Source organism: Hevea brasiliensis, chromosome 16 (genome assembly GCF_030052815.1).
Source record: "Hevea brasiliensis isolate MT/VB/25A 57/8 chromosome 16, ASM3005281v1, whole genome shotgun sequence".
NCBI lineage: Eukaryota > Viridiplantae > Streptophyta > Magnoliopsida > Malpighiales > Euphorbiaceae > Hevea > Hevea brasiliensis.
This window is the reverse complement of record NC_079508.1, coordinates 69625361-69646857: the sequence shown is the minus strand read 5'-3', so window position 1 is coordinate 69646857 and position 21497 is coordinate 69625361. Positions and strand designations below refer to the sequence as shown.

General features: G+C 36.1%; 2 protein-coding genes, 1 non-coding gene and 1 pseudogene across 3 annotated transcripts; 1 reads left to right on the top strand and 3 right to left on the bottom strand.

Moving 5' to 3' along the window:
- Window positions 1-3507: 3507 nt before the first annotated feature.
- LOC110656111 (phosphoglycerate mutase-like protein AT74H) lies at window positions 3508-5450 on the top strand. The gene is made up of 5 exons (XM_021812697.2): window positions 3508-4159; window positions 4317-4436; window positions 4523-4736; window positions 4907-4987; window positions 5098-5450. The coding sequence occupies exons 1-5, from the start codon at window positions 3682-3684 to the stop codon at window positions 5174-5176; spliced, it is 972 nt and encodes a 323-aa protein (XP_021668389.1). The 5' UTR covers window positions 3508-3681; the 3' UTR covers window positions 5177-5450.
- A 328-nt stretch (window positions 5451-5778) lies between these two features.
- Window positions 5779-11476, bottom strand: LOC110656110 (uncharacterized). Its single transcript, XM_058138647.1, has 4 exons — window positions 11050-11476; window positions 9908-10205; window positions 7579-9773; window positions 5779-7270 (listed from the first exon to the last, which is right to left on the bottom strand). Exons 2-4 carry the CDS (start codon window positions 10163-10165, stop codon window positions 6073-6075), a joined length of 3651 nt encoding a protein of 1216 aa, XP_057994630.1. The 5' UTR covers window positions 10166-10205; window positions 11050-11476; the 3' UTR covers window positions 5779-6072.
- A 950-nt stretch (window positions 11477-12426) lies between these two features.
- Window positions 12427-18342, bottom strand: LOC110656045 (BTB/POZ domain-containing protein At1g63850-like; annotated as a pseudogene).
- Window positions 17827-17899, bottom strand: TRNAF-GAA (transfer RNA phenylalanine (anticodon GAA)). The gene has a single exon. It is a non-coding gene; the product is annotated as a tRNA-Phe (tRNA).
- Window positions 18343-21497: the final 3155 nt, after the last annotated feature.

The window sequence follows — 21497 nt, the reverse complement described above, 5'->3', positions numbered from 1 at the left end:
GTACATTAAAATTAAATTGTGAGACTATTTATTGCAGGGGTTGCGAAAGAGGCACTATGAGAGGTGTTCGTGAGACGGAAGTGTCAATTTTAGAGAGAATGAAAAATTTTAACTTTGGAAGCTCCATCGAAGGTGGACCATCAAAATGATAATGGCCTTGGAGTTACAATGAATTGGTGCTGTTATGCATAAATATATGGTTTAATTCCTTCATCATCAAAGCAGGCAGTGAGGGACCAATATAACACCCAAGTCAATATGCTGCTGGACCAGAATCACATTAATGTCACCACCACAAAAACAAAATAAAGAAAATGTGTGATTGGCTTAAAAAGTTTGGCTTTTCATTCATTTTCTAATGTTGATATATGCATTTATATTTATCTCTCAATTTCTGCTTACCATATTACTTTTATAAATTATGTAGTGCAAGTCCTCACTTGTCAAAATCATGGAATTCAAGGCCACATCTATCTAGATGGTATAAATGGGTCCTCCTATATAATTTTATTTTCTTTTCTTTTTAGATTATATTTTCTAAATTTTTCTTGATATCTAACAATTTAACCAGAAAACTATAATGCTGGTTAAATGTTGTTGCTTACTAGCCTTAAATATGTATAATAAATACTATATTATATAGTTTTTTTTTAAATACTATAGAATATAGTTAGTTAATAATAATAACAATAATAAATTTATAACTAAATATTTATATATGTATGGATTAAATTAGTAAAAACTAAGTTTTCCAGTCAGGGGGCACTTTAGATAATAAAGCCTCACCTACCACTGTGACTTATCCTTATTAGATTTTCAAGTTAATGAATCGTCAAATTGGAAACTACTTGTATAGAATTTAATAATAATAATAATAATAATAATAATAATAATAATAATAATAATAAATGCCAAGTTCATTTTTCTTTATTGACTGAATATATATGTTAGCACAAAATTTTTACATAAAAGCTTAAAATGACATTGCATTTGATATTTAAACAAAATTTCATAATATAGATCGAGTGATTTTATGATATTAAAATCTTTTAAATTAATTAAAAGATTTAAAATTTAAAAATTTCTATATAAAATAACTTGGATTTATACTATAAATTCAATGAATCTTTATTTTATAAAAATTTTATTAATTTTAAACATTAATTAAATATAAAAATTTAATTAATAATTATATAAACTTTAAAATTTAATTATAAAAATAGATAAATTTCATAATTTTTTTTTTTTTACAATTAATCCTTTATAAAATTAAATTTATACACTGAATGATTTCTTTATAGATTTAGGTCATGAATCCAAACTAATACGATATCTCGTATTCTAATTTTATATAATTTTTCACCTTAGCTCGCACGTAAAAGAAGTCACCGACAGAACTAAAGTCAATACAAATGACAAAAAACACCCCGAATGAGAGAATTTTATGGTTTCTTGCATCAAGTGGGATCTGTGTAAATTTGTTTGGTAATGATGGGTTTCTTTCTTCATTTTTCTCTAATAGCCGTTAGTGTACACACTGGATCGGTGAGTTGAGATTTCTTGAAAATAATAATTAAGTTCATTAGTCTTGCACGTATGTCTAATATAATGAACCTTTAATTATTTTTTGTGGGTTTATTTAATTACAAGAAGTTTCTTAAGGGCCTTGCCAGCATTTCCATTGGATGATTAAGAAAACCCATTTTCTGTAAGAGACAAAACTACTGAAAGCAACCCTTTTGTGAGTATGTTAATGGCATTATGTATCTTAAATTTCTAACAAGCTGGAACAGAAAACAACTTTGTGTTTTTAATGGAAAAGGTAACGCATTTAATTAAATATGTAACTCAAATCCCAAAAATGAAAATATTTAGAAGGCCAGATTGAATTTAATCACCAAGCAGTTGTTGTTGTCGATCAATATATTTAAATTGATTCATTTGTCTTAATTCCCAAGTCTTTGGAGTTTAGTACTCTGTCCCAAGAATTAGGGGTCGCTACTAGGGCATCTGTATACGGACCTTTGATGGCATGCATTTTGTTAGAAATTAATATCATTTTCCATTGACTAACAATGCAACAGACAGTTGACACAACTTCTAAACTTCTTTTTTAGCTGCCACAAAACTGGAACTAGTCCAGCTTTGACTGTCTACTCTAAAAAAAAAAATTTCCCAAATCCTTCAGGAAATCCTTAGGTTTGCAAAATGTAAAAAATTCTATGAAATTGTTCTTCATATCCGTACATCTTTCACGCCATAAGAAGACCTATATCCAGTAGGTTTTCAAGGCTAATTAAACTCAGCAGATGTATTGTATTATTTAACTCCTTAATTAACTTCTAATTAATAGTTAACGCAAGTCAACTATTAGTGTTACATCTACTATTCCTCCAAATTATCAACAATCCTTTGTCAATGACCATCTCTTTTGTCTAATCATAATTACTTAAGCCCTCATCTAGAATTTATATTATATATGTGAACAGTGAATTTTGGTGGAACCCTAAGTCTTGTGTGCTTCTTCCTACATTTCAAGTATAATAAGAAATTAGTGTGATGATCTTGGAAAGGGCACATATATAAAAAGACAACAAGAGCAAGAGGAGTAGGCTATTGCCAAAAGTATACACTTTCCTAGTTCTTTCCTATGAATAGGGGCACTTATTTTTGTCAGACAATACCAAAGATGAAGTGTGTAGTACCCTAGGCCTCTACTGTTCTCTATTTTACTGTACTGAATGGTTTTCAACATTCTTGCATGAATCATTAGTACTGTTGAGTGTTGACCACAGTACTCTTCAATTCTTTTTTTTTTTTCATTTATTTTAATGACTGATGCTATAAATTAAATGAATCATGGGTTTTCAAATTGTAATATGAAGGTTTTCTACATGAGCTTGCTGATAGGTTATGATTCAAGGGAAATGAAATTTTGCTCATGAATTGAAAATATGTACTGTAGAATCCACATACTTGCAGGTAATAATTTTCAATATGAAAATAGTCCATTGGCAGGGCAGAACAGCCCAGGATTGATTATCTAAAAGCCCACCACTTGGCTCTAAACTTGCTTTGTGAATTTCTTTTGGCATCTGAATAGTAGGCTTAGTTTTGTCTGATATTGACAGGCGCCAATTGGCACCCTTGATGCCACCGTCAACACCACCACCACCACCAAACAAAGCTTTTATGAAAAAGTCATCCAACTTCATTCAGTGATGCACCTCATCTTATTCCCCAAAGTTTTTGGTCATGAATCTACCACAACATAACAAAATAAGAACAGGGGTCCCCTCCCCATTTGCACCACACATATCCATAGCCATCAGATACAAGTAGAACACTAGGTGCACTGGACATGGGGCACAAATCAATAGCATAGCATGAAAATGAAGGGGCAAAACATAAGAACTCTAGCAAGGAAAGGAAATGTAATGTAACCTTAAGTCCAAGGTGCTTAGGGCCACCACTTTTTTGGATTAACCCCCTGTCATTTTAGTTGTCTTTTCTGCTAGCTGAATTGAAATGTGCCGAGTTTTCAAAACCCAACTTAGGCAGGCAGCAATAGGCTTTGTACACTTGCATCCTGAGTCTACACCTGCACTTCAAACATGACTACTCAACTAGAAATTTTCCATCTCCTCTTCTCTTTGTGTTATCCTTGCTTCTTCTCAAGCAATGGCTTCACTTCCTCTAACCTTCTTCCCAGCATTTCTGGGGCGAGAGCCATCTAGTTTCAACTCTATCCATTGCTGTAAGAACCCAAAGGAAACATTTGAACTTTCTTCAAATGGGCAACTCACTTTTCCTGAAAAGAATCCTCTAATATTGTACCCAACTAAAATCCCACCTCCTAGGCCTCGCAGGATAATACTGGTTCGACATGGAGAAAGCGAAGGTAACGTTGATGAGAGTACCTACACAAGAGTTCCTGATCCAAAGATTGGACTCACACAGAAAGGCAAGGCACAAGCTCAAGAAACTGGGAAAAGAATTAGACAGATGATTGAGAAAGATGGTAGTGATTGGAAGGTCTACTTCTATGTGTCACCATATAGAAGGACCCTCGAAACATTGCAGAATTTGGCTCGACCATTTGAGCGTACAAGGATTGCTGGCATGAGAGAGGAGCCTCGTCTACGAGAACAAGATTTTGGTATCTATCTTTCACTCTGATCAACTATTAGTTGTTGCACAAACCATTCAAGCTTGCAGTGCTCATTTTCTAACTATTAATCAAGTTAAAGAGTCCATAAGTTCTTTCTAAATTGATTTCTTGGGGTAATTTCTTCTTTCTCCTCTTCGTTGACAAGGGAATTTTCAGGACAGAGAGAAGATGCGAGTTGAGAAAACCCTTCGAATACTCTATGGGCGTTTCTTTTACCGATTTCCCAATGGAGAATCTGCAGCTGATGTTTATGATAGAATCACAGGTATCTCTCCCATGTAATCATTATTAAAGAAAAAAATTTTATTTCTTTGATAGTTTTAATGCAGTGGCGAATCATTAATGAAACAGGATTCAGAGAAACACTGAGAGCAGACATTGATATCGGACGCTTTCAGCCACCAGGGGAACGAAGTCCAAATATGAACTTAGTGATAGTGTCTCATGGCCTCACATTGCGTGTTTTTCTAATGAGGTGGTACAAATGGACTGTGAAACAATACGAGGCACTCCACAACTTTGGCAATGGAGGAATGATAGTTATGGAAAAAGGTTATGGCGGAAGGTAACCCTTTTTGACATCTTTCATGGTGAAGTAGTCAAATAATCAATAAATGTAATGTGGTCTCCTTGTTTATTTCAATCACAATTTTCCATGAAAAAAGAGAAGGAAATTTCATCATATCTAGAAAGCAATCTCGACTCTGTTTTATACGCCACCTAATCTTTTTACAGGTACAGCTTATTAATGCATCACACAGAAAAAGAGCTAAGGGAGTTTGGATTGACAGATGAAATGCTGATTGATCAAGAATGGTAAAAAGCTCAAATCTAATCTTTACATTTCAAAATTCCAACTGAAATGCTGAAACCTAGTTCCTGAACCTGTTTTGACTAATATGGGTGTTTGTTGGCTTCTCATCAAGGCAAAAAGCAGCAAGACCAGGTGAACTAAACTATGATTGTCCTACCATGAATTCTTTCTTCACCCACTTTGATGATTAGGGCTGCAAAACTCGACTCGAAGGAAAAGATGCATTATTCATCAATTCCAACATCATAAAAAACTAGAGAGTACCAAGAGCAGACTAGTCTTGCTTGCTTAAGAATACAATTGTGAGCAGTAAGCCAAGGCTCTAAAGAAGTTGTATGCAGCAATTTAAGGCAAAACCGACAGGATCAGTGATCAGGATTCAGATAATGTTCTGTAAATATCACCCTGCAACACAAATGCGTAGAAAATAAAGTGTGCGCAGCTTGTTAATTGCGAGTTTTTGTTTTTTTGGCCCCTCCATCCTGGACAGAGTTCTTTCAAAGTTGATTTTGTATTGGCAACATATAGAATGCATCTAAATACATATTAAGAGCTCCCTTTCTGGGTTAATCCAATACCATTCCTCGTTCTGCCCAACAGAACAAGGCACAAAAATAAAGCAAGACCACAAATGTAGTTCCCACATGAAGAATATAAGGAGCTCTACTACTACGCCACGAGATAAAACCCAGATTATAAATAAGATGGTCATCATTGAATAGACCTTACTGAATTGTGCTCAAGGAATTTCTCGACATAAAGAAAAACATGACATTCAACTTGAACAAAGCAATGGTAAAAATATATTGACATTTCATTGATTTAACAAAACTCATTGGCCTGTCACCCAAAATCGGCTTAAATTAATAAATAAATAGGGCAAATTATAGGCCCTTAACAAAATTCGTAAAAGGATAATAATTAAGGACTCAAAAAAAAAAAAAAAAAAAGCTGGCAATGAAAACTAAAGATCTGAATGATTTTTCACTGAAAATGAAAAAGATTCCTTCATCCAATGTATACCTATCTACCTACTGATTTGCCCAAAGTAGACCAAGCTCACCATGATAGAAGTGGGGGCCCAAGTCTAAGAACATCTCCTTGAAGTCATCTCATTATCACCTTCCTGCACCCGAGATGACTTCAAATCAACATCATATTTCCCCTCTCTGATATATGTAAATGGCCCTCTATCTTCCCTGAACTTCCCTGAAATGTCACCAATTTGGCTATCAATACTCCTGCCATGGCACGTAGGAGTATCTTTGCCAAAGAAATCTGGAACATCTCTATAACGAGAACTATAACCCTCTGCATCATTACAACGAAATCGCTTCACAGGTCCATCCATGTCATTTTGCTTCGCAGGATGAGCTGACCCATATCTATACCGATGCTTGCCCCTATCATCATCACTCTCTTCATACCTTAAACTCCCTCCACCACCTCCACTCATCTCCGTGAATCTTCTTGGGTGCATAGACCTGAAGCTTCGTGAAGAGTCAACAAAAACAAACCTGTCATCCAGTTGGGCAAATCTTCCCATTGATCTCCGGCCTAATGAAGAACGTGTATCATAACTCCGTTCCCTAAGATGAAAAACACTATCCTTCCTATCAACAACCCATCGGGTATTGCGAGGCGGTGAACAATGATTTCTTTGTGCTGGTCTACACCCCCCCACATGACCTACTGAAAGACCAGGCCGCCTCCGATCAGGTGATCTCATTCTCTGCATTCTGACAGCAGATCTAAAATTGGGGGATTTACTTCGGCATCTAACAAATGGATTGACAGAGCCGGAAGATTGACTTCTGGATCTTGAAGAAGATTTTGAGTGAGATCGATGTACACGATGATCCCTTCTTCTTTTAATTGGAGAAAAACTTCTCTTTCTCTTGGCTAAAGGATGTGAATGTGCCATGGAAGAATGGCAGCGATCATCAACTTCAAAACCACGGTACCTACTCCTGGGGTCTCTCCCTTCAGCTTGCAGACCATATCTCATATACCTGCCCCTGCCAAGAGTCACATGCCAACCAGGACTAGGGTTCCTAGATGGTCTAATACGCCGACGCATGCTAAGAGCCTCATCTCTAGCATCTGGTGACCTGCTTCTTGTAACACGATGATGCAACCCTTTTGCTGGCCCAAGGTGATGAAAAGACATTGGGACACGGTACTTAGTTGAAAGATGGTGCTTTATGCCCCTACTGCTGGCTCGAGAATCAATCAAACGATCATCTCCTTCACCTCTCGCATAAGGATCCAGAGCATATCTACCCCTACAAAAGGATTCAACATATCGAGACTCCCATTCAGATCTGTATTTGGATCAACAGCATCACTGTATTCAAGAACATAAAAAGGAATTTACTTAAAGATACAAAGAATTGGACGACTGGCTGTCCACCTACAGAGTACTAAACCTAACTCAAAAGCAAAGGGAAGGAAAATAGAGAGATAAAATGAACTTAGGGATAGTTCTTCTCCTACCTATATGACAACCAAAGCTCCAGCTCCACTAAAAACCATAAAGAGAGGCAAGAGGAGGGTGAGACAGCAGAACAAAAATAAATAAAAAAGGTAGTACCTGTCTCTTCTAATGCGTTCATCATGGAATGCTCCCTCCTCAATGTGAGAACACAACTCCCTTCTGAATGTTCTCGACTCTGCCACCCTTGTCTGATCTACAGTATCTAATCCAACTGCACCATCAGCATGAATATTTTTCCCGACACTATCATTTCTTGCCCAAATCCTCCTATCATCCTTCATAGTACAAGTCCTGCCCTCTGTAATCTCCTCGTCATTACCAATTTTAGATTTGCTGTAATTGTTACCACCAGTTTTGCCTATGTTGATACCATCTTTTCCTCTCAACCTACTCAAACAAGTTTTGAAATCCATTCCCTGTGTATTTGTCATAATTTTTTCAGCACCAGAACCCAAATTATCACTGTCAGAATCATAATCCACATGTTGGGCTTCCATATCCTCGCCATAATATTCTCGCCAATTATGCTCCACAGATTCCCTTACTTCTCCATCTTCATACTGAGAATCATAATCCACCTCAAGCCTACTTGCTTTCACACAAGCATGAACATCATGAGAAAAATCAGAATTATAACCATTGTCAGAAGGTTCTTCAACAGCCATCTTATCAAAACTATTTACAATATCCTTAGAGTTGTTCCAGTATGCATCAGAATGAGCATGTAACAATGCTTTAGACATTTCTGAAGACTTTGTCACGAGTTTCTCATTTTCCTTATGCATTAAATTATCAGTTTCATCAAGCTCACAAACATTGCCACATGGCACCTTTGAATCCAGAGCAAACTCACCGGAGGTTTGGTTCTCAACACCTATACAAGAAGATGGAAGAAATCCAACTTCATTAAATTGAGAAAGAGAATTATCTTTGGCACCCTTAGTATCTTCATTTAAAACATCAGTCTTGCAGTTGGTATTAACAGAAGAAGTAACACAAGGAGCAAGCTCCACCCTCTCAACCTGCAAACCAGAGGAAATAGTTTCACATGCAATAGACCCACAACCACCTTCATTCTTTGCAGAAGTAACATCAGCGGATGCCACATCACAGATTGCCTTGGGAATAAAAGTGCTCAGAGATTGGTTAGATTTAAAGGGATTAGGGTTATGTTCACTTGAATTCAACCATGCAATTTGATGTGGAGATAAGCTTTTGCTATTCCCAGTAGAGCTAAAAGTTAAATATTGGGCTAAAGCACTTTTGTTCCTTTCAACAGACACAGTAGCACCATCAATTGAAACAGAAGAAGACAATTTCTCTTGTGAGCAACTATTCCCTTCAATATCAGTCCCTGAATCCAATTTAAGCTCCTTTATGTTTGAAATTTGTTCCTTGTGAACTATCCCTCCAGGGTCTGCTGGTGGCAGTTTCGTTTCAATATGACATCTACTATTTCCAATTCCCCATTTCATGCTCCCACTTTCTGAGCTTTCAATCATGCTACTACAATTACCACCATCCACATCTTCAGTGATGCCATCTGAAATGTTAGAGTCCGCACATTGATTATCAAAAGGGCATGGCCATGCATCCATTGAAGTATTCAAATCCCAAAAGAAACGATCATCTTGCGAAGAAAACCCATGCACTCCATCTGTCTCCTCAAACTTCTTGTTTAAGTGATCCTCTACTACTGCCATAGAACAATCCCCCATAGACTTATTGTGAACATTACTTGCCTGCAATATACCATCTGTAGAAGTAATGTGCATTCTTAAAGAGGCAGAAACCCCTTCTGCATGTACTACAGAAATGGAGGAACCAGTTTCTTGACTTGAAACTTTGGCAGAACTAAGGTCATCTTTAACATCTCTCTTTGACAGAGGATACAATTGATTTTTCATTGAGGAGCCTTCACAGATATAAGATAATTCAACTTCAGAACCCTCCTCAACATGATCAACTTCTCCCAAACTATCACGGCAGGCAGCAGCAGCAAGTATGAAGATACCTGAGAAGTCTTCCATTTCATCAAGTTGTTTACTCTCCCTCTCCAAGTTCTTCTCCTCGTCATCATGCTCAGTATCAACAGTTTGGCCCAAGTCACTTGCAGAAGCAGCATAATCAATTACCTCAGGTGGACTTCTTAGGAGCTTTTCATTTTCTTCAAGATGTTGAGATGGGGCTCTAAGTGGTGGAGAGGGTGATCTGAACATTAATTTCCTTTTCTTTAGAGGCACATGGTCGGCGTTCTCACTGAAGCGGCACCCAAGAACACTTACTCCAAGCTGCCAGATAAAACAGTGAAGATAGTATCATGTCACAGATCGCACACATTTCCTTTGATACACACTTGTTTGCTGATAAAATTATAAAATCATATAATAAAGCAAAAAATTGAGAAACTAGCATGTATGATAACCTTCTCAGATTCAGAAAATGACAAGTCCATAGTGTTGGAATCCATTTTTATCAGATCCTCACTAGTGTTCCAGCTTCTAGAAACAGAGTTCCTAGCTCGCCTTGACGAAGTCCTGTTGCCTTTTGCAACCTTCTTCCAAGTCAAATCAGAGTTGATAAGGCTAGAGAATTTCAGACCTACAACACCATGCATACTACCCAATGATAATCCTCTCTCACTAACCAACTGCTTCTGACCATAACTTTTGCAGGAAGCCATTGCTCTAGATTTTCAATTATTCCAATGGTAAAGGCTCACCCTGCAATGCAAAAATAAATGCAAATTGCCAGTGAACAAAATCCTAAATTTCAAAATATTTATTTACAAAAAACCAGCATTCCTAACATGGATATAACAAGTACTTTGCATCTGTATCTGAAAAATATATTAAGCCTACTTCCAACTTTGTCCACCACTAACCGAGACCTCTAATTGTTGCCAGTTTTTAAGTGAAGTTAAAAAAATCCAGAAGCTCCGTAAAACACAAGGTGCTCAGAGTACTCAAACTGTGCGACGTTCAACATCAGATCAGCACTAATGGCACTGCAAATTGGAAGAATTGACTTTGGAGCAGAACTATTAGAATGTAACCTCCAAGCCCACAAGCAATGAATCGATAGTTTGACATTATATATGGCCAAGCCTAGCATTTGAAGCCATATGGGGGTTGATAGCTACTTCAAAAACAAGATATGAGCACCGTCATGAATTTATTTCACAAATTGCCATGAGGCAGAATACAAGCATGGTAAACAAGGACAAGAATCACAAAAATCTTATCAAATATGGCTTGAAATAGAATGATCTATATGACTATAAATTCAAATGCAGCCCGTAACAAGTAACAACTCCACCAATTTCACCAAAACAAAGCTATCGTCCATCAGCAAAAAAAGGAAAATCATAATCACTTGAAATCGTCAACCCGCAACTAACTCAAAATAATAAACACTTCTACTCCTCCTCCTAAAGTCAGAACCCAACAGATCATCGCCATTGACTAAGTGAAGCAAATGCGCAGAGTATTCAAAACCCAGATTGCTATCGTCTAAAGAATAAACAAGCAACAATCAAAAGAATCAAGAACTAGGGTTTTCAATCACCTGTTTGTTGAAATCTGAACCGATCGATTAACACGAAAAAAAATAATAAATTAACCCGCCGATAACCAGATCTCCTTTTCTCTCAATCCATCGAAAGTTGCAGCCAAGATCAGGGAAGAAAACTGAAATAAAAGACTGGCAGTCAAAAAAAATCTTCAAAATCAATGGCAAATCGGAAAGAACTTAGGGGCTTGGTCTGCGATTTTCCTTTTCCATCTCTTCCGCGTGTTGTTGGAATCGCTGTAAGCAGAGGCGGAGATGAATATTTATATATATACACACACATATAAATATAATGCGAGTCTCGATCTTTCTCCGCAGATTGTTTCCCTTCCTTTTCCAATACGCCAAACTACGGAGCAAGGAGTGGAGGACGCCGGGATCCCTTGCTGCTCTCCCTTGCTTTTGATTTCCTCCCTTTTATTTATTATTTATATATTTTCAATTTCATTACAAGCCCCGTCTGCCCTACGAGAATTACCCTTATATATATATATATATATATATATATATATATATATATATATATATATATATATATATATATCATGATAACAATGAACTTTATTTTAAAAGAAATTCTTTGAATATTCAAAAAAAAGTACAAAGACAATAAAAAGTAAATTTATATAATTAAAAATTTAACATAAAAATATTAATAATGTTGTGTCAAAATAATAACAATTCTATCATAAAAAAAGAAAAGGTTTGAATTTTATTTAATTTTAATTAATATTTAAACTTAAATTTTAAAATTATATAAATAATTTTGATATTATTAAATTAAAACTGATTAGTGTGAATAATTGAAATTTTTTAATTGCAACAGTTATCGAGTTTTTTTTTTATTATTTTTTATTTTTTTGACTCTAGAGTTATGGCCTTATGGGCATTTAGCAAAGGGGTCTCCAACAGTTGAGTAGGTGGCATTTTGAAGCAGTGTGGGTGTTGATGAGGTTCCAAATCAAAGGAGTTGGCATCTCCACTCATTATTTTCTTGTTTTGTGGATAACTTGGTTTTTATGCTTTGATGATGCTATGGGGCATTCTACATACAAGCCTTTAATACAGTATAATTTTCCCTAACAAAATAAAATATAATTAAACATTAAAAATGCAACAAATTTTTTATTTCTGAGAACAATTATTTTTAATTATATATTTTTTGTAATATATATATATTATAATGTTTTTATATAATAAAATTCAATAACAAAAGTATGATGCAATTGTAATCACATTTCTTTTTTCTTTTATTAAGGCATATTTAGATGTTAAATCTCAAATCTCTGATTCCAAAAATTTAAATCAGACCAGTGACTACCCCTATCCTTACCTCTCACATGCCATGCAAGAGGCGCTCAACCATCTGATCAACATCCCCTTGTTTGTTTTGAGTTTTGCTTTGCTGAATAATAAGATGGACTTGAGACCACAAAAACATTCAAACAAGCAGCTTGTTGGCATAATGGATGTACTGTTGGCAAACCCAGTTTGAGCTATAAGCATAATTGTCCACCCCACATAAACATACATAATGGATAATCCATTATCCAGAAAGAGTGCTGGTTGACAGATATTGTGCAAAGACAAGTTGGTAAAGTAGAGCGGTGATGATAAAGAAAAGAAACAAATTACAGCAGAAGCTTTTCCTATGTTTTAGAAAGGTATCACTTCTTTTATTGGATAGGAATCATTAGGTTAGCTTCTTAATAAAGTCATACAAGTTGAACAGATTCTATTCCCTCAACATAACCCCTAGAGAAAGCTATTCCTAATAAGAGTAATGCATCACTTCTACTGCCTTCCATAACACTAAAAGCATTGGTTAACAAGATTCAAATTCCAACAGCCATTCAAATATAGGTTGTTCCTTGTCATTCCACCACCACTCACTACCACCCAGGACAGGAGGTCAAGATGCTTCCGAACTAATTGATTCCTATTATGAGTCTTTGATCAACACACCTGTAAAATCACATTCTGCAGTTTGACATCATTCGTTTACATCTACTAGAACTTGCAAATGCTATGCCTTCAACCACCCAAATTGGAACAATAAAAGCAATCCATGTTATAAGTTTATTCCCATCAAAATATAGAAGCTGCACCCAACGTTCTTCATCTTCTTCCAGACTGAACCTGGTTATTTCCAATATACCTAATACACCATCCACCTCTATGCAATTTTCAACCCTGGTTTAGAAAGGAAAAAGATAAAACAAGAACTATTGGTGTGGAGTAAGGATCAAATCCGTCAGGACAATGTAAAAGGAGACTGCCCCATCAGATAACCATATCCTGCACTGTGGAGTCTATAACTTTTCATGAGTTCTCAATGGTTGTTGTCATGATTCTTAATGGCTTTGTCCTTTCCTGTTCACCACTTTGTCTCCAGAATGCCCTTCTCCACCAAAGTTCAAATCCTCTTTATATGTTTGGACAGTCTTCGCCAGAGTTCAGGAAACAATTAAACCAAGCCAGTAAGATCTCCTGTTGCCAAGCTATAGGTAGAGTTAGAATTGTGCCAATGAGACCATCCTGAATTAGATATCAATCAAGGCCTTTAGATGCCCTCTTCATCCACCCAAAATAGTCATAAAATGGCACCAACCATGTTTGCAAAAGCAAGCACCTTACTTCCTTTGAAGCCAATAGCTGCCCTTTTCCAATCCCAACAAATAGCCTTGTCGTAACTCTGCTAACCTCATACCTATGACCAGCAGGAATTTTAGAATGTGCATCAGACATTTCAGACTGAGATGCCCAAGTTTCAAGAAAATCTTCAGCTATTTGTCTATCAATCAAAATATCCAAAATCCAATGTAGATTATCTGCTTGCCGTGCAATCTGCCCAATATCCTCCAACTCTCCAGCTGCTGCCCGGAGAAAATGGTTGTGATGCAATTGCAAGCACTCATCACAAGCTGAGTATAAGGACTCATTTCGAAGATCATTTTGAGAAGAATTCTTACAAAGCATCTTTGATACCAACCCTTTCATTTACCGCCTAGCTTTCTCATCTTTAACTTTACGAACTACATGCAAAAGCTTGAGAAGAACTTCATCATTGTCACTGCTCTCTTCTGTTCCATTAATAACTTCTACTGAAACCCTCTTAAGAACCTCTACAGCTCCAACTCCTTCAAGGCGGAGCTCTGACAATAGTGAGGCTACCTTTCTTCTTCATCCTCAGCCCATGGAGCAGCTTCCAAATGCTCCAAGCAAGATAAAACCCCAGCATCAAACCCAATTACCACAGAAACCTAATAAAAGAACCAACAATTCAATACCTAAAAATCTTAACCCACCATCTATGATTGCCAGGAATGGATTCAACAGCAAAATAATAAAACAAATAATAAAAAAAGCAAAACTTATAGTGTCGTGATTTATGTCTGTGTTTCCAGTATATGGCTAAAGAAACAACTATATCACCTTTTTTTCAAAGTTCAAACTCAATTGCATTGCATCCCCTAGGGGCTTCCAAAATACGCATCTCCCTTAATGCTGCAGGGGGAACAAAAGGCCAATTGCTATACAACTGATTTCGCAAATTTAGCTTAGCTACAACTGATTTCGCAGATTCTTAGATTAGCTAATAGAGCTGTTGATTGTGAAACAACCATACTGCCTAAATGGTTGTATCTTTATCATTCAGATATTCAACTTAGAAAAGAAAGAAAAAGAAAAACCTTAGTTCAGTCACATTTTCTTTCCTGTTCCTAGAATTCATCAACAAACAAACAGATAGCTTTCAACTTTAGCCCTTTGGATATTTAATTGTGCAAGAGAAATGAAGAGAAGTTAAACAAGAGAAATGATTGTGTTGTTTGTTTACTAGAATAGAAAATTTTCTCCTTTAAAATGAAAAAGGAAATGACAATTGCACCCTCATTTTTCTTATGTGCATTATATAGTATAAGGACATTTAAGTATTTACACATTCATTCCTCTCCATCAACAATCTGCAGGGAAATATTTTGAGTTAAATATCTCAACAGAATTTCTCTCTCATTCTTTATCTTTTTGCTTTTTTTGTTTAATGTCCAAAAAAGAGAATTTAGAGTTTTTATTCTCTTCATTTCTCTCTATGCAAATAAAGGGTAGGGTTGCTGTCTATCTCTAGAGTCTCTCCAGCGACCAAACAAACCTCTTAAGCATTTAAAAAACAAAAATTTACAAGTTCCCTATCTACTTCTATTGTTCCCAACCAACAAATCAAACATAGGTCCACAATAGCCTAAAAATCATGGGAGTTGAATAACGAGCTGTAATATCCGAGTGGTATGCTTACAGCCTACAAACTCAAACCTCGATCCTAAAATCTTTCCCAAGCCTGTCTCATCAAATCATTGGTAACCTAGGGTACTTAAACCCAATAAAAACTTACCTTCAAAATACTAAGAACTTTACTCACGTCCTCTTTCATAGGCTTTCTCCTCAGATCTTGCAATACATTAAACTTAAAATCTCAATATAAACCTCAAAATCATCGCAATCGGCAATCTCCACACGTACGAAACCGACGAAAGCTGTTGCTTGGCCTACCGATCCGACAATTTCACAGCAAAAAACCTGCTATGGACCACCAGGATATGTCGGTGGACACTTATTGATACACTAATTCCATCTTTGGAACTCAATGTTAGCTTAACATCACTCGTCAACGCATCATTGAACTGGTTTTCAAGGCTCCTGTTTCCCAAAATGTCAGTTATTCGCTGCATTATTACAGTCTGTTGATCTTGAACAGACATTTGGGAGTTCTGCGAGCTTCGAACAATAATGTTGGTATTGTTAATCGGGATCTGGGTTCTGGGTTGCATTTCGGGATCGCTCGCCATCATCTCGAATACCGTGGGAATGGATCGATTGTCCGGTGGGGGAGACATCGAGTTTAAAAGACCGGCGGTGAGTGCAGAGTTAAATCTGGTGAGATTGGAAGGGAAAGAAGAAGGCTCATGAGGAGAGTGGTGGCCATTGGCTAGAGTTGTTATGGCGATAATAGTGGAAGCTGAGGTGGCCGTGAAGTCCATGATTGGTGATAGATCTTGAAGCTTGATGGCAAATCAAGAGCGGGGTTAGACTCCTTTACGGATAAATAGCGGGGTTGCAGAGGTGGGGCAGAGATAGGTTTGGACGCAAGACATCACCAGGAGTTATCAGGTGAGACAATGATGGGTGGGTCAAGTTTCCGGCTTTTGGCTATGGGAACAATACCCAGAAGCATAGTCAGATTTATTAGTATTAGCATTACAATTAGCGGTAGTGGTGGCTGTAGCGGAGGATGAAAAGGTAGTTTCACGGCACTTCCAGCGTTTGGGCTTGGTGGGCTGAATTTGGACTTTATGGTGAGCTTTGGTTGTAGTAGTATTATCACTACCAGTAGTTGTGATGGCAGTAGTAACAGCTGTTGCACGGATAATTGTTGGTTTAATTGTCTGTCCACGTCAATGTCTATTGTCCTTTATTAGTTGATGACATTGGGCGTGGACAATGCCAAATGGGAGAGGAAAAGAGTGATCGAGAGAGAAACTTGGTTTTGTGTGTGTGTGTGTGTGTGATTTTTGTTTGATTGGGATGTGAATTAAAAATGGCGAGGGACACGAAACACAAAACAGCAAAGGGTGACTGAAACACCAATAAATGTGAACGCTCTCTCTCTCTTTCTATTTCTAAGACATGAGCACATGAGATGGGATCTACTCTGATCTGAATTTCTCTGTCTCTGTTTGCCTTTTGTTGTTGAGTTCGCGTGTGGAGTTTTGAAATTGTTGGCAGATAGCAGCAAGAAGGAAAAATGATAATTAAAAAATTTTACTAGAAAAAAAAATTCATTTCTTTTTTATTTTAATAAGATATCCAAATAATAGAAAAAAAAAATATTTCTTTTTCTTTATTTTTTCTCATTTTCTTTTCTGGATTAAGTACCCAAACAAAGGATTACCATGCATTGGCTGAATTGATAACGTAGTTCGTTTCTTGAAATGGCGGGACTGTGCCAGTTTTGGGTATTTGTTTTGATTTTGTGGGTTTTTTTTTAGTTCCTTTTAGGAGATTAATTTTAATTGGGACACTCCCACTTAAGATACAAGATTAGCAATTGATCACAATTATTATTCTTGCTGCAAGGGAAGGATCATTATATTCTTATTTTCTTTTTTTTTTAGGCGATATATATATAAAGAATTTCAATATTAATAACTATTCTGTTAATTAAAAAAAAAGTCCTTAATACAAAAGAATTCTATTATAAATTGAACTATTTGATACAACACAACAATGCAATACATATTGAATGGTTTCAAGATTCATCAAAGCCCTCGTTTTATTTTTTACAAGATAAAGTCGTCGTTTAAGTTGTTAGATCACATTCACATATATGGGTCATGAAGGAGAATTCTTGAAGATTAATACATACAACAATTTAGGTTTGGCTTTGTAGTGGGTGCTCAAATCACTAACCAAAACAACAATAACAGAAGGCCGTGTACAAGGAAGAAAAAGGAAGTGGTTTGATAATAGACTAGACTTTCTTGCATCCGAGACTTGAATTTCTGTTCACTTCACTTTCTCTTTATTAAATCCAATCTTTGGTGTTGGGGTCCATGCAATGTATCAAAGTTTCATTGCTGGGTTGGTAGTGGAATCTGATATGGACGATATATGGCCATCAAAGTAAACCCCATTGTCTTGAATACCATAATATAGAAACCACAATATCTACATATCAATGTCCCGATAAAAGGCATTAAAAAAAAATGTTATGTTAAATGCGGTGAGCGTGGATCGAACACGCGACCTTCAGATCTTCAGTCTGACGCTCTCCCAACTGAGCTATCCCCGCTGGTGATGGAAGCTCGTTGGTTATAACATCTGTAAACGTAATCTGGTTTATATGATTAGGGAGCCAGCAGCCAGCTCCAATTTTTGGAAAATAAAATAAAGAGTTGGTTTAATGCTTTCGTTTAGCCCAAGCAGGTCAGAAGTTACTGAGAAAGTGAAGCGGCCCAACCCTCCTCAGTCCATTCCCAAGTGCCAGCTCCTCAGCAGTACGCTCTACATCAAACAAGTAACGCAATGCAACTTTCAATTCAGGAAAATACACTCTAGTCTGCTTCGCATTGTTATTAAAATTATTATTATTAAAAAATAATTTTTTAATTATGTTATTTAAAAAATATTAAAAATTAATTTAAATTAAATTTAATATATTTTAATTATAAAAACTTAAAATAATAAAAAAAAAAATTATGATACCAGTTTGGGCCCTAGCCGTGCGCGGCCCATGGAGACTGAGAGCTTATGAGGAATTTGGTGCGCTACCCGGGCAGGATATCCTTTTCGGGCTAAGTGATATCAGAGCCTCGTAACGTTCCAGGGGTCTCAGGTTCGATTCCGCCCTACGTAAGAAACAGCTCTACGCTAAGAGTGGGCCTGGAGAACGCAGAGTCTGCGCAAGTGGAGTCGTGGTGGATTGGGCCCTGGCCGTGCACGGCCCATGGGACTGAGAGCTTATAAGGAATTTGGTGCGCTACCCGAGCAAGATATTCTTTTCGGGCTAAGCTGATTTAATTTAACCGGTTTAATTATTTTATTTCGGTGGCTAATCATTTAGATATATTAATAATATTTTTATAAATAATATATAATTATATTAAATTAAGTATACGTATTATTTTAAACATAAAAAAAAATATAGATGAGATTCGTTTAGTATTACGGTTTGAGGATTAAAACTGTATTAAAAAAAATTAAGAAACTATAATTAAATTACATAATTTTTTTTTTATTTTTGATATGATTTTAATTTGTAATTAAAATAAATCAAATGATTTTAATATAATTTAAAATTTATTTATTTATATTAATTTTAAAATTAAATTTAACCCATTTGATTTCAAACTCAAATCCAACCCAAACTATATAACCAGGTCTAACAAATGGTTGGGCATAAGAACAAAACAAAACAGCAGACACCCCACATGCTAATTCTGAGTTATGTCTCTCCTTATTTCATTATCTTTTCATCAACTATCTCAGTTTAGACTCTGGAAACTTCCCTTTTATTTTGGCCCTTGCTTCTCTGTGGGGTCTCCAACTACAAACCCCCATAGATATCTACTTCTTGGACCAAACTAGCCCAAGAGTTAAACAAAAGAACAGCATTACCTTAATAAAAGGTGGTCTGATAAGTCTTTCTTTATCTTCAAGTTGTAAAAAGTGAGAAAATTTCAAGTTGTAATATTTCTTAATTAAAAAAAAAGAAAATTGCTTGTTAAATAATTCATCAAATCCAGACACCCATAAGATAATAGAACTCAATCAATTTGCTAAAAAGGTTACAGAAAACTACAAGCTACTACTACTCTCTCTAGGTACACACAGTGCTACTGTTCCATACACTTAGAATAAAAGATGGAGAGAGATTAGTAAATTAATTAATGTCATATTGTCATTTCATTAATTTTAATTAACATATGAGATACAGAGGTCCCTTCCCCAAAATATTCCTCATTGTGTCACAAATTTTTAAGCTTTAATGCTTAAAGCAAAAGCATTACCAGTACAGAAACATGTCTGGAAGCCACTCTTCCTTTCTCAAAACACTAAGCCAGACAATACACATTTTGTTTCAGTCATTACCTAGCTGTAATTTCTCTTTAATTATTCTCTTTTGCAGGCTGCCCATCTTGTAATTCTAGCATCAGAAACATAATTAAGCTTGTAATTCTGTTTTGCCAACCTGTTCCATATATATTGATTGCATGCCTTGCTTCTTCTTTATGCCTTTTTTTTAGCCATTTTTGAGCTGTTTGGTATTATGGTTCAAAGTTCAAACTTCCCTTCTAAATAAATTTAATTTAATTGAAATAATTGAAACTCAAATCCCATTTTCTTTATCATCATTTGTTTTTGCAGAACATTATTATTGTTGATATTATAAAAGGCAGACGTGAATTTAGGTAGAGGGAGAAATATAATTGCATAAACAATTATTAGTCATTCAAATTCCCAGAATAAAGGGAAAGAGGACATTAGAGAGATCAAAAGCCACATGGTCCAAGTCAGTCTATATGGCCAAATTCCTCCTAATATAATCAAACATGCTTTCACATGTCAAATTAAGCATGACCCATATGACCATTTTTGCACCATAGCTTCTTCACATTGCAAGTTGCTCTTATTTTTCCCATTATTTCTTGTAATTAATTAATTTTGTATTATCTTTGCCATTTTGTCTGAAGCAAAGACATTTTCTGACAAATCAAAGTTGGATAGATTTTTAATTTTTACCTTCCTCAGACAGCTTGTGATTCTCAGCTACACCTAATGGCAAGCAACTTCTGATCCTAATAGGGCCAAATTGCAGCAAGCTTAATTAATAGGAAACTAGGAATTATAGTTAAAACATGTAAATAGGGTTTACAGACAAAACCCTAAAAAAGAATGAAACAGCTACGACGTATAGGCTGGAGAATATACAAGTGTATAGATTAGCGACGCACAAAAAATAAAAGAATAGTAAAGAATAAATGATTGTGATTCTAATTGGGACTCCATGGCATGTACACAAAGACAAGAAAAGGGACAAAGGGTGGTGGTAACCAGTAAGAGAGCTCCGCTCCTGACGGTGAGGGTCGGGTGTGGTGGTGTATATGGAGGTGGTGACGGAGTGGGGCCTGAGGTGTCGTGTCCATATTGGACAGATGTCAGAGGCAACTTTGGAAATGGGGCAGAGGGTGGTGGTACACGGTGGGGATAAGTGATATAGGAGTCCCTGCCCTACCCGCACAAAAGGCCATGTCTTAACCCATCTTCTATGGCTGCTTGACCAGGGCTCGCTCTCTTCCTTAACCCGACAATCTCTTATCTCTGTCCGCCACCACGGCGCCACCAGCCTCTCTCTCTCTCTCTGCCCAATTCATCATAGGTATTTTCATTGCTGTATTTCAAAAAATCATATTTGCCAAAATTTTGACAAAATAATAATAAATTACTAGGTGGGAAAATAAAGTCATCACCATATTGCTATCTTTATTAATATATCATTGATTTTGCTTTTTAATAAATGTATTTGAAAATTTACCTCATTAAATTTGGCCATACCAATAATTGAGTTTATATAAAATCATGCAAGTATTTATGAAAGTTGATAAACGTACACCAATAATTAATAAATTCTCTCCTAATTTCATTTTCAGCTATATTTTTATATTGAAGTCCGCCTTAGTTTAAATCTCTAATGATTGAATTCAACTTGTTCTTTTGAAAACAGTTCATGGATGAAGAGTTCAAGTGACTGTGGAGCAGCATCATGAAAGAGATCTAACGTCGAGAAAGAAGAGATATATAGATAAAGAGAGAGAGAGGGTCTGCCTTTAAACTTGTCTAAAATCAGTCCACACAAGGGTTGGAGTGTTAGTGGCATTCCATTTGAATAG

What these genes read in the sequence shown, in the direction of transcription:
- LOC110656111 (XM_021812697.2), top strand. Translation starts at nt 3,682, where the DNA reads ATGGCTTCACTTCCTCTAACCTTCTTCCCAGCATTTCTGGGGCGAGAG. An exon ending in TCTACGAGAACAAGATTTTG is followed by an intron (nt 4,160 to 4,316) that starts GTATCTATCTTT and finishes TTCGTTGACAAG; the next exon opens with GGAATTTTCAGGACAGAGAG. An exon ending in ATGCTGATTGATCAAGAATG is followed by an intron (nt 4,988 to 5,097) that starts GTAAAAAGCTCA and finishes CTTCTCATCAAG; the next exon opens with GCAAAAAGCAGCAAGACCAG.
- LOC110656110 (XM_058138647.1), bottom strand. Translation starts at nt 10,165, where the DNA reads ATGGCTTCCTGCAAAAGTTATGGTCAGAAGCAGTTGGTTAGTGAGAGA. An exon ending in CATTTTCTGAATCTGAGAAG is followed by an intron (nt 9,774 to 9,907) that starts GTTATCATACAT and finishes TTTATCTGGCAG; the next exon opens with CTTGGAGTAAGTGTTCTTGG. An exon ending in GAACGCATTAGAAGAGACAG is followed by an intron (nt 7,271 to 7,578) that starts GTACTACCTTTT and finishes ATCCTTTTGTAG; the next exon opens with GGGTAGATATGCTCTGGATC.